Source organism: Oxyura jamaicensis, chromosome 1 (assembly GCF_011077185.1).
Source record: "Oxyura jamaicensis isolate SHBP4307 breed ruddy duck chromosome 1, BPBGC_Ojam_1.0, whole genome shotgun sequence".
Lineage (NCBI taxonomy): Eukaryota > Metazoa > Chordata > Aves > Anseriformes > Anatidae > Oxyura > Oxyura jamaicensis.
In genome coordinates, this window is record NC_048893.1 from 59,544,186 (window position 1) to 59,556,414 (window position 12,229).

Genomic DNA, 12,229 nt, shown 5'->3' on the forward strand with positions numbered 1-12,229 from the left:
TTTGTGTGTGCTTGTGTTTTGATTTGTTTTGGTTTTGTCTTTGGAAACATAACATTATACTGTGGTTCTTTTTACCTGGGTACTGTCTTTCACCTGTCTCTGTGTGAAGCAATTTAGTGTTGGCCATTTCCTCAGTTTTATTGAAAAACAAGGTACAGACCTACTCACCTGGATGTCTTCCTGCTTTCTGCTCAGCAGTTCATTTTGCTTCCACCCAAACCAAATCCGCTCTTTCTTTGCTACAGCCCATTCAGCTCCTGACCCCGTGATTAGCGCTCTCAGCTCATGCATGCTTCTGTTTGTCACAACTTCAGGTCACTAAGTGACCCTAGGAAAACACCAGAATAAAAATTTCCCGTGAATTGCCATTGTTCGTGAAGCAGGATACCTGACTAGATCCTGCTTTTTACACATTTTCCATTCATGGTAGACAATGATGAACTACAACTCTGCAGCCCTGAGGTGGTGGCTGTTTGGTGAAGGCTTTGGAAGCTGTGTAGTGATCCTTGCAGAGAAACGCAGGTCACAGCATTAAGGCAGTTGATGTGAAATTGAAAATTGGTTTTGATTTCTGCCTCTGCCAGGGTTGCTGGTGTGAAGCTGGGTGAGCCAAATAATTGTCAGTCTTTACAACTAGTGGCCACATGGTCCCTGTTTTCTGGATATGCTGTTTCAGTTAGCTATGAACTGATTTGTAGAGATACTGACCACTGTGTGTAGAGTGAAGGTGACTGGGAGCTGTTCACTGAAGAAGGAAAATACCAAGTACTTTGAAAGTGTTGGTTCTAAGCTTCTTTAATTGAGCACCCAAAATACACTGACATGTTTGAAAATATTGGCTTTTATCTCTGTTACTCAGCAGGGAGCTGTGAAGATAAAAGTTCATTGATGTTTGTTGAAACAAAAACAAAAACAAAAACAAAAACCAGCACCCTCAAACATTACCATGAGAACACCACTAGAGAAAACCCATGGGGACATTAATCATTCTGCATTCAATGCAAGATCTGGATGCTCTGCAGTAAATCGTAAATGCACCACACATTGGATGAGATGGGTAGGAGGAAATTTGAACAGCGCTCATTAAGTGAGCAACATCCATCCTTTGCACTGAAAAAGGCAGGAAACACGTGAAAAAAAAATCATGCAGTTAAAGATTGCATCATAATGTGCATGCATGGGTGATTTTAAATGTGGAGCGTACTAACTTGCTTAACTTGGGAATCCACATGTTTTTTATAGAGATATAGCAAAACAGAAACCTTTGGGGAGTTGGCAGGGGGAGGACAGAAGACATCTAGCTAGGTGCTAGTGTGACTGCAGCTGGACACTAGCGCGTACATAGCTGTCTGCTTAATTTGTGTGTACGTGTGTGTGTGTATGGCCAGCTTGTGTGTATGTGGCTGGCTGGTGTTTCCTTCTGGAAACGCCTTGCACTACTAAAAGTAGAAGGAGCATCAACAACTGTTTTAGATGCCTGAGTTTTAGATGGCAACTTTCATATGCAGTTTTGAGGTCCATAACTTTCTTTCCATTGCCTATGCCTGTTACTGAATCATCTGATTATCCCCAAATTAGCTGGACTGATGGGTCAACTCTTTGTGGGAATTGCCCTAAGTTGTTTCTTGGGCAGAGGCAGCATCTCTCACGTCTGTGTTACTAGAATGGCTGCCATAATGGGGATTCACCCACATGCGTATCCAAGGTGTATTTGGATGATAAAAAGCATTAGTAGCTATAATTTGTTATATCTGTGTTTGGTTTGATTACTGTCTTGTATTTGAGATCCTGTAATTAGAGAGGCGAAGTGCCTCCAGGGTCAGCGCTGCAAGTAACACAACGCTGGCGTGAGTTCCTTTGCCTTCAGTAGGAGGTTCATTACCAAGAATGAAGGATGGAGCCCACGGAAATTAAACATCACCTCTTGGGAAATGCACAGCACAAAGAGAGAAGGGAAATACCCAGGATCATCTCTCCCTGTTGAATAAATGGAGTTAGCGGCACAGAGCCTGAGAAATGGGAAGCGTGTTGGCTTGCTCCGTCCCCTCCCCCACTAGATGGCACTGAACTCTTTCTCCTTAAAAGAAAAAAAAAAAAGAAAAAAAAAAAAAAAGGGAGGGAGAAGAAAAATATGGTGGAGGTCATCTTGATGAAAAAATAATTTTTTAAAAAATACAAACCCACGAAGAAAAGCAAATTGCAATTGGTTCTCCATAGGCTGCCCTCCCCCTTCCAGCCGGCACCCTGCCCGCGTGCCCCTTGGTGCGGGCACCCACGGCTTTTGTGTCTGGGCTATTGTCTCTCTTGGAGAGAGGTGGGCGAGGGCAGCTGGGGGATGCTAAGCAGAGCTGTAGCAATCTGGGGGGCAGTGGGCAAGAGGCTGGCCTTAGCTGTAAGATACCATCAGCGGCGAGGTCTAAGAGGCAGTGCACAGGGCTTGTCACAAGGAATTTGCTCTGAGTGGTCTTGCCAGGCTCCGCTTCTCTGTCCCATGCCTCCAGACATTTTATCTGTGCACCCATGTGTTACCTTCCCCTCTGTACCACTGAAATCGCAACCTGCAGGGAGCTTCCATGTTAATCATTTACTAAAACTGCATGTTCACACCCCAAGTCGCGCAGGACCGATGAATTAACTCCCGTTGCCAAGACATCCTTCATTCACTGCAGGGTGAGGTTTCGGCGTAGCACGCCCAAGTGCATGTGGACTTCTTTTTAAAATGTCTTTCCCCCAGCTTACGCTCATCTGAAGATCGACAAGGATTGTTTTTCCCCCCCCCGTGGTGAGGCGGGGGTGGGGTGGGAGGCAGAGAATTTAATAATGATCTGTTTGTGCTGCGAAGGGGCTGTCTGTAATAATCTGGAGAAGAGACAGAGGAAAGGTTGGTAATGCCTGCAGCACGCAGCGTTCTTACCCTCTTGGAGGGAATGATGAGCAGAGAGAAAAATGCTTAATTCTAAGAGTTAAAGCGGAGCTCATCTGAAACCCAACACCTTCTCCTACATTTATATATTTAAGGTGACTTGCATGAGGATATAGATTGCCATCTGATGTAGCTACAAATACGAGCAAAAAAAAATATATATGCATGGAGACTGCCACTGAAATGCCTTTTCAGAGAAAAAGATAAAACCTGGAACCGCATGGCAATTTTTGGCTCTCAACCCTGTGTGGAAGAACAAGAAAAGAGAACAAGCCTTGTATATCTCCCTGCAACCCCCTACCCCTGTCCCAAACTCAGTTTCTTCCCTGGAGTGGGACAGAAACACCTGGCTCCTGAATCTTACTGGGTCCAACCAAATTTTGGTTCTTTGGATGGTAATCCTAATATTTAACTGGAAAGCAAATGCTGGCAATATAAGGTTACGTGATTTACCTGCCCCCTAACATATTTTTGGCCAACATCATGAGAAAAACAGATGTATTAGCTGGGTCTTCCACTTGCCCTTACTCCCAATCTTCCAGTTCTGTAGTCTAAACAGAGAATAAATGCAGCAAACCCGCACTTACTTTAAAGCCTGCCTAAGAGAACCATTAAAGCCTTTCAGCACCTGGTTCCTGCTTTTTATTGACAGATAGGTTCTTAAATCTAAAATCCAACAATTCTGTCAACCAGAAATATGTTCGGTAAAATTAGGCTTGTGCCATGTTCTTGTCCCCCAGGGACCTGATGCCAAAAATTAACAAAGAAATCCAGGTGAACTCCTGTCTCTGTATGGGCACAATGCAAGAAACCTTTTTGACATCTTCTTCTTATAGGATCCTGGAGCTTTTTGACCGCAAAGCTCTTAATTTTATCCCTGAATAGAAGACAAGTATGGCTGCTCCACGCCCATTATAATGTTATTTTTTAAATGCACTGATATGTAGTTGCTTGAAAAATCCTGTTATAGAAGTTAATCTACCTGTGTGAGCTGTTGCATGTGCGCGTGCTTTTTTTTTTAAAAGCCTTAGATCCTTAAAAATTTACCTTTGTTATGAACAACAAAGGGGGGCTACTGCTAAAAATGTAAAGTGGTGCCCTGTTTCAATAAGACCATTATCTGGATCTTTCCAGATGCAGTTAATATTCATAACCTAACACTGAAATTTTGCAATCGAGCTGTTTCAGCAGATGTGTCTGATTGCAATATCTATGGTTTGGATGGATGACTTCCCCTTGTGAGCTTCTTGATCGTGCGAGGGGCTTAGACAATATGGTACACTTAAAAAGAAAAATGGTTTAGTGGGAGAGGTGCCCTTATGTACTTGGAAATCCTGAATGACTTGGGACCTTGAGTACCTGATTCTGGTACTCAGAGAGCTTCTGTGTCCCCCTTCTGTCCTCCCTTCTGTAGCAAACACGATTTGTGTGCTAGGGCTAAGAGCCAGCACGGCCCCAGCACTGCCCAAGAGGAACCACCAGCCCAGGGACTCCTGTCAGGGCTAGGTACGTTTTCAGATGGCACAGTTTGGGATGCAGGGGCCAGAAGTCTGTTGGATCCAGCGCAGGTATAGGCTTTTGCAGCACCCATTCCTGGGGAGGCACAGGGCTGTGGACCTCTTGGTGCAGCGGGAGTGACCGCGGTGCTTGCAGTGCGTGCTGCGCAGCCTGTACATGGGAACCAAATACTGGGTGCAGTGGGATCCCTCTGCCAGCTCCAGGATGCTCTGGTACCTAGGGCAGGGTGTGCCAGGACCCGGGGCGTTTTGGTGAAAAGGAAACGATTATGCTTATTTCCTTTTTAAAGAGTACAATTCGGAGTCTGGAGGCCTCCATTTCTGGATCACACAGAATCCAGTTCCTGAATCCAGGGTCAGCTCATGCCTTGTGTTACATGGTAGGTGGGATTTTTTTTGGTGCAGTAAGAAACAGCTACAGTTGTCTGGGATTTGGGTGGCACAACGTAAGGTCTCGTGACCAAGAATGAGCAGGATCCAGTTAAATCCAGGTTTTACATTTTCCCCGTGTAAGAAAGTAAAGCTTCGACATTTCCTGTCTGTGAAGTGGTGCAGTTTATCTTTAAGGAGGCTAGAGAAATAAGAAATGAGTCTCACGTTGCATGGGTGACATCACTGGCTTTTGGCTCCGTGCTCTGTATTCTCTGTCTGTAGGCTTTAGCCAAGGCTGCAGGGCTCAGTGTTTGAACAAGGCAAGATTCCCAGGTGTACGGAAGATTGGATTCACTCTTATTTGGGTTAAAAAACGGTGAAATGAGATTTCTAAAGCTCACGGACTCCAGCTCGCCTTCTGTTGCTTTTGATTTCTACAAGATGGGTGAGTTATTCCCACTAGAGAGAAAGGGAGTGGAAATTTAAGGAGAAAAAAAAAAAAAAATGTCTGAATATATATCTGCTGATGCCGGGGATACAGTTCACATGAAGCTGCTGAGCTAAAATCCTCAGCCCCTACGTGGAGAGCAGGCCATATGGCAGAGAAATGGTGCAGACCGAAAGCTGTTGACAACTGTTAGGGGCTGCTTTCCCCTCCCCGTGTAAGGTGTGTAGCTTTTTTTCCTGCCCCCCGCCCCGGTTTGTTTTGGTTTGATTTCCCCCGACCTCCCCTCCCCGTTCCCGAGCATCCTCCGAACCAGCCATCGCTCTGCCTGCCTGCCTTCATCTTGCAGATGGTTAACGTGCCCGTGTGTTAGGAAAACTGTGCACAACAAACCGAGGCGGCGGTGACGAAGGAAGCCGTTCAGATACCAGCGGAAGGGGGTGGAAGAAGGATGCTGGGGCCGAGGACCGCTTCCAGAGCTGCCTAGCGGGAGGTGCGCGCTTCCCGCTCCGTGGCAGCGCATCCGGAGGCCCCCGCGGCTCCCTTGGTGCCTCTCGCCCTGTCTGGGTGCAGACAGCCGCCTGCTCGCTGCCACGGCGGGGATTTGGGGTAGCTCGGGCTACGGCTGGCCAGGGAAGGGGTCGTTGCACGAGGCTGCCCTGATGCCAGCGCAGACAACGGGACCGGCCGAGTGAACGGCGAGGCTGGCGGAGAGGAGCTGAGGTGTCTCGGAGGGCGGCTGAGGTGTCTCGGAAGCCAGGATGCCGGCTGAAGTCTGCTAAGGGAGAAACCTGTGCATGCCTGCATTTCCAGCCACAGCCGGGGAGCTTGCGTTTCAGCCGCGATTTAAGGCAGCAGCAGCAGCAGCAGCAACAACAGATTGCTCGCCCTCCTGCTCCCTCCCTTTCGACCCCGCTTTAAACCCAAGGCAGCGGCCGTCTGTCCGGATGATGCTCTTGCTGGGCTGCTGACAAAGACAAGGCAAGTCACCCCTCTTGAACCCGGGACAGCCGCCCGCCTGCAGCGTGGGAGCCTGCTGGCTGGTGAACTTTTCTGTCTTGTGATGCTGGGCTGAACCTCCAGGTCTGAAAGCCATCCCTCCCGTATTTCCCAGCTGGTCAGACTGAAGGAGATTAATGGACTGATCAAAGAGCCGTAGCTCTCGAACCTCGTCGGGGGGGTTGCTCCTTCAGCCCCCACAGCCCGGGTGCTCGTGGAGACGGCAACAGGACGCCTTTGTATAGGCGGGTCACCGGCTTGCTTCAGGCAGGAGGCTGTGTTTCTCCTCGCCAGGTCTCCTCCGCAGAGGAGCAGAGGCAGATGAGCCCCCAGGACTGCCCCCAGGGCAGAACTTTGTAGCGCTCTGGGCGTCCCCCCGCAGCGTGGATGTGAGCCGCACGCGTTGGGGATGTCTCAGGCAGCCTCTGCCCAGTGACACCCAGCAGCTGCTCCGGAGGATTCGGCGTGGTCTCACGCTCAAGGGCTTTGCCTGTAGTGAAGATGCCCATGGTGTTTCTGTGAAGCTGAGGTATGGCTGCTGGAAGGTTGCTGCTGTATGCTGGCCTCTCTTTAGCTCTGTGTGCCCTGGGCATGCTGGCTGTGGCAATCTGCTCTGACCATTGGTACGAAACTGATGCCAGGAAGCACAGAGAGAGGTGCAAGAGCATCACCACTAAGAGAAATGATCCTGGCTTCATATATAACTCCAACAACAACCTGCCTCTCAGGGCCAGCAGGTCGAGGTTGGACCGCTGGGAAGGGAAACTCCTCTTGGCAAGGAACAGGAGGCAGATCTTTGCCATGAGTGCAGTCGATGAGTGCAACAGACAGTACAACTCAACCAACATGGGGCTCTGGAGGAAATGCCACCGGCAAGGGTTCGACCAAGAGCTGGAGGAGCTGATTGCCAAAGGTAAGGGCTGTTTTTACCAAATGGACGTGCCAGGCCTCCTGAGCTGAGCAGAGCCATTTGGGCTCGCGGATGGGAGTGGGTGTCTCCAGCCAAGTCCCTTCCCTTGCGGAGGGCGAGGTGGCTTGGCTGGGCATTGCTTCCCACAGCATCGCCAGGGCAGTTCCCCACAGGGTCTCCACTGCAGAGATGTGGGGCTGGGGAGCAAGCAGGCAGTGGGTCACCCACTGAAGACACACCCCAGAATGTCTCTCTCGTGTCTCTGTCTCTCTAAGCTTATTGCGATCTGCCCATCACCATGGTATCAGAATATTTCCCACGTAGTAGCAAAGTGCATTAATAAAGCAGACGCTGGGTATTTTTTATTTTATTTTTAGTTTGACCCTGCTGACTCAGGCAAAGTACATATTATTTTATTGGAGACTGCATATGTCTGTATTTCATCGTTCCCTTACCAAATGCCCCATCAGTCTGCAATTACACTATTTGTAGCGCTCACATGCAGGCTTCTTCTGTCCTCAAACGGAGAGTAAACAAAGAGAAATGCTAAAAAGCGGGAGGAAACACAGCTTGCTGTTTACACTGAGCTATGTTTTGGAATATTTTCAATACCTACAAAACATTACATGAATTTATTAGGAGTGCTAGGAATCATTCTCTCTCAGAGTGGAGGTGCATCTGTTTGCCTGTAGCATTTTTGTGCTGTTCTTTTCCTTGTCTTCTGATCCTCCTTATTCTATTTTCCCCAGACATGCCAGTTCGAAATGATGGTCAGTTCACCTCAAATGTTTCTTTGATCTGAAGTATATCAAGGGGAGATGTGCATAAAACCCTGTCTATACATCCTGTCAATTAAATATTTATGTTTTTGCAAGATGATTGGGGTTTCAGTTAGGGATGACAGCATGTTTGCTGCCCACAGCATGGTTATTCCATGCAACAGAATTACATTCCCCTCCCATGGTTCTTCTGTTGCATTCAGATGTTTCTCTGGAGATTTATTTCCATCTCAGCGAAATCATTGCTTCTTACACCGGGAAAGCTTTAAAAATACTTGTTTTCTCCATGTATTTTCTGTCCCAAACTCCCTCGATAGCCTGTGTTAATTCCCTCTCCATGCTCTGCATGCAGAATTATGCTTAAGGCTAATTACTCGCGGGGGATATACTTTCACGTGTGTTTGCCAATGTGTACATCTAGCTCCGTACGTCTTACAAGGGAGCCATGGAGGTTCGTAGCACAGCATAGACCTGCACTGAAACCAGGCGCACAGGTGATGCAGTGGGGAACCTCTCTGTGTTGCTGCTGGCCCTTAATGTCCAGATGCTATTTAATGACCTACATGGGACAAGTTGGTGGCTTCAATCCTGCTTGTAATGGACAAGTGTCGGCATCCTGGCACCTTGCTGCTCATGCCAATGCCAAGGGATTCCTCTTCTCTGCCGAGGTGAGGGCGCGGGTGTGCTGGACCCGCTGTTGAGGGCTGGATCGCTCTGCCACATGTGCTTCCCATGCTCGGGGCACAAGCTGAGCATTTCAGCCTTGCTAGTGGGCAAACTTTGCACCAGACCTCACCTTGGGCAAGCAGAGTTTCAATTAATAGAGAGGCTTTTCATCTTGAAATAAGTCAGAGTCATTCCTCTTCAACCACCCGCCTTGTCCTGGGTTCAGGGACATACAGAACCTGCTGAAATTCCCTGGCACCAGGCTGTGTGTTAGAGCAGCTCTTTTAAGTGTCTGTGATGGAGACTATGTGGCATCTCACACTGAAGTGGCTAAATGCAGGAGAAGATAGTCTTCAAAATGTCCTGCTGTCACTTGTGCCTGGTGAACCGCCCTAAACACACACTGCCTGGCTGGCAGCAGGGCTTCCTGGGCTCGGTTACGGTGTGCGATCCTGTGCACGTATTTCTGGGCATAGGTGGAGGCAGGTGGCCAGGTAACCATTGCTCAGCTTTGGTGCCCAGTGTCAGGAGAGCAAAGAGTGCACATGAAGGAGGGATTTAACATTTAACAAACAACTTCATTGTATGTTGAGAGAAACACTGAAGGAGGGGGACTCATAATGCTGAATACCGACATAATAGTACACTTGGGGGTCTTTTTGGAGGGAGGAGTTACCTATACTGCATGTCTCAGTTCTGATGAAGAGTGTTGCTTGGCACCTCCACGTTGAAACATAGAAGAGCAAATGTAATGGCATTTGATAAGATTCAGCTTCTGACTTGTTCAGAAATAAAATTGAGGATAGCAGTATTGTAAGATTGTTTATCCACTTAAGTACACGGCTAGATGAAAATGAATGGATTTTACTCTCCCTTCACCAAAAAGTAATGTAAAATAATTGCCTATTAATAATGCTTGTATGCTGGAGTCACTGAATTAGAAACCTGATATGTGTGTGCAGGAGCCATCCTTACAAAGGGAAGCAACTAGTGTCCCTGTTCCCATCTCAGGACAGACATAGAAGCTTCTTTACAATCCACAGCTAAATGTTGAAAGTGGAATAAGTACATTTGGCGTCGCTGTCAGATATTGAGAACAGCTACAAGTCCCAGAGGAGGCAGATGTTCGAGGTTCATCTTGACCATGCTTGTCTAGTTTTTTGTCCATGTCAGGTGCTCATCTGGAGTTAGAGACTGCAGGGGTGGAGGTGTTTGGGCAAAACATACCTCGTGCAAACATGAAGAACCACAAATGTCCTGTGCCTTTAGTCATCAAATACCCTGGCTGGGGTGCATATTCCTGCACAGAGAAAATATCTCTCTGGGTAAAGCCAGAGCTCCAGGGCAAATACCATATGAAACAGGATGGCATTGGTACACGGGCCTTTTACTCTCCATCCTCTGCTGGCTGTTAATTAAATCTGGTGCACCTCTTCCGGAACTGGATAAACCAATGAAGGTTCTGCTCCCAAATATTGCATATAATTCTATATGTAATTGAATGTGAAAGCTATTAAGGTTTTTTTCTTTCCTTTTTTTTTTTTTTTACAGAAGCTAAGTGATCCGTTTATTTAGAGACAGATCCCACACTTTTCCCTAGGCAAAACTTCCAGTTTTGAGAATGGTAGGTTTGTCTATCAAAGGATAATAAAAAAATAGTCATTAAGAGCCTAACTAGCTTTGCAAATGCCCTGCAGTTATTCTGCTTGTGAACTCTGCTGAAATTAATACAAGCTGTAGGCAATGGCTCATGGCAGGATCAGGCCCTATGGTAGTTGGCAGTATTCTGATGCCAGTGGTTTTAAAAAACTGTTCTGTTTCTGAAGATTCTGGGTCACTTTTGTAATTCTGTTCTGTATTTATTAGTTCTACTTCTGGCAAATAAATTAAAATTTATGTTGGATTTTGCTGGAAAAGCTGGAAACCCACTGTGTCAGATTTCTTATGGACAGATATAATGTACACTAATGTGTATATAAAGTAGTTGGTTCCAGTTATAGTTCTAACTACTCTTTATATCCCCATAGAATCCAGGTGAATATTTCAAAATAATTGAATTAGATAAATAGGCAATGAGCTAAAATAAATTTTTATAACCAAGCATACTCAGGAAGGGGCAGGCAGACATAACAAACCAAAGACCTGAAGAACATTCTAACACTGCATCAAAACTAGGCAATACGTTCTCTTTGTTATCATAACTGAAAACCAAAACAAAGCGAAAACAAACCATAAGAACCATAAATTCCAATCAATAAAGCGACTTCTGGAGTCAAACATGCAAACCCAGGGCCCAGTCTGCCTAACTTTTACTCACCTGAATAATCTTTATTCCTGTGAATGGGCTATTTGGACTGAGGAAAAGCACTCTTGTAAAGAAGGACCAGTCTAAAAGAAGAGGTTATGAAGTTGGTCCTCTGATTCTGCCTTGGCATTTTATCAAGTCTTTTAACATCTAGGGACCAAAGTTTCACTCTTGATCCCCGAAGCCCTGAGCAGCCAGGAAATGCTGGCCCTGGTTTTGTCCAGCACAATGCTTCAAGCTTCTTCTGATTGTCAGGTGTCTGTACGGTCTCCTCAGTGAATTAAGTAGCCCTGCTGCTTAATGCCCTTTTGAATATAGTGTTCCCTATATCCTATTAGATCCACTGGCTTCCTGTTTGCCACTGAGTTTATAGCAAAAACAGCATTTCCTTAGCCTACCAAAAAATCCCAGGGAACCGACTGCCTCCAGCACTACGCACGCAGAGGTCAGAAATGCAGGTAAGCATCCATTCGTGGCAGGGAGAAGGCTGAGTTCATTTCCTGCCATGGCAATCTCCAGCTCACAGTGCCATGCATACAACTCTTAGTGACCCCAAAAATAAACCTGCAAGCCACAGGGTCTGTCTGCATCCTATGGCAATGCTGCTCAGATGCTTTCCTGCTCTAGTCGAGAAGGAAACAAGAAAGGATAAAAAGAAATTACATCGTTTAATTATAAAGGTACGATAAAGTACACAAAGAGGCTGCACAGTAACCAGAGACTGCTCCATTTTGACAATTACTGCTCAGAGGACCCAGACCACTTCTGGAGGTCTGCCAGTGAAACCTGCCTGGATGGGGCTCTGCTGCCTGCCATTGGAATCCAATTTTATCTAAAAAACCTTTACAGTGACCTTGTTATTTCAACTCCCCTTTTACCTTTCTTCCTGCCCCAAGGTCCATGGGAGCTGTAGTAAATCCTTTTTTAAAAAACATTTTATTGCGTGTGTGCTTATACCCATGCCACCACTGAAAAAAAAAAGGAAATAAGAGAAACTAATTCCTGGGCAGCCTACCTCCGCACCAAATAGTATGCAAGATTTCTGAGATGAAAGCCTTCTCTGTTCTGATTGTCAGATGCATGGCACAATTGAGGAAGAAAGGCTTAACAAGACTACTCCATCCGTCACTAGGGATTATTTATACACAATTGGAAAAGCCTGAAGAGAGGCTACGTGCAGCTATCTCTAGGAGTAAAAAGGTTCCTTTTCATACAACTACTTGCAGTTCTACGAGCCTACCTTTCAGTTCTGTAGATTTAAGTTGTGAAATGCAACATTTTTGCCAGGCAAATTACAACAGCTGTTTTTTGAT

At 46.5% G+C, this 12,229-nt stretch overlaps 1 protein-coding gene across 1 annotated transcript in view; it reads left to right on the plus strand.

Annotated features, from left to right (window-relative positions):
- The first annotated feature begins 4,975 nt into the window (after positions 1–4,975).
- The window catches only part of TMEM178B (transmembrane protein 178B), a 223,469-nt gene continuing 216,215 nt past the window's right edge, over positions 4,976–12,229 (plus strand). Inside the window, exons 1-2 of the mRNA XM_035342926.1 lie at positions 4,976–5,479; positions 5,607–7,169. Of these exons, the coding sequence (XP_035198817.1) occupies positions 6,788–7,169 (382 nt within the window). The 5' untranslated portion in view covers positions 4,976–5,479; positions 5,607–6,787. The remainder of the gene's footprint in view (positions 5,480–5,606; positions 7,170–12,229) is intronic.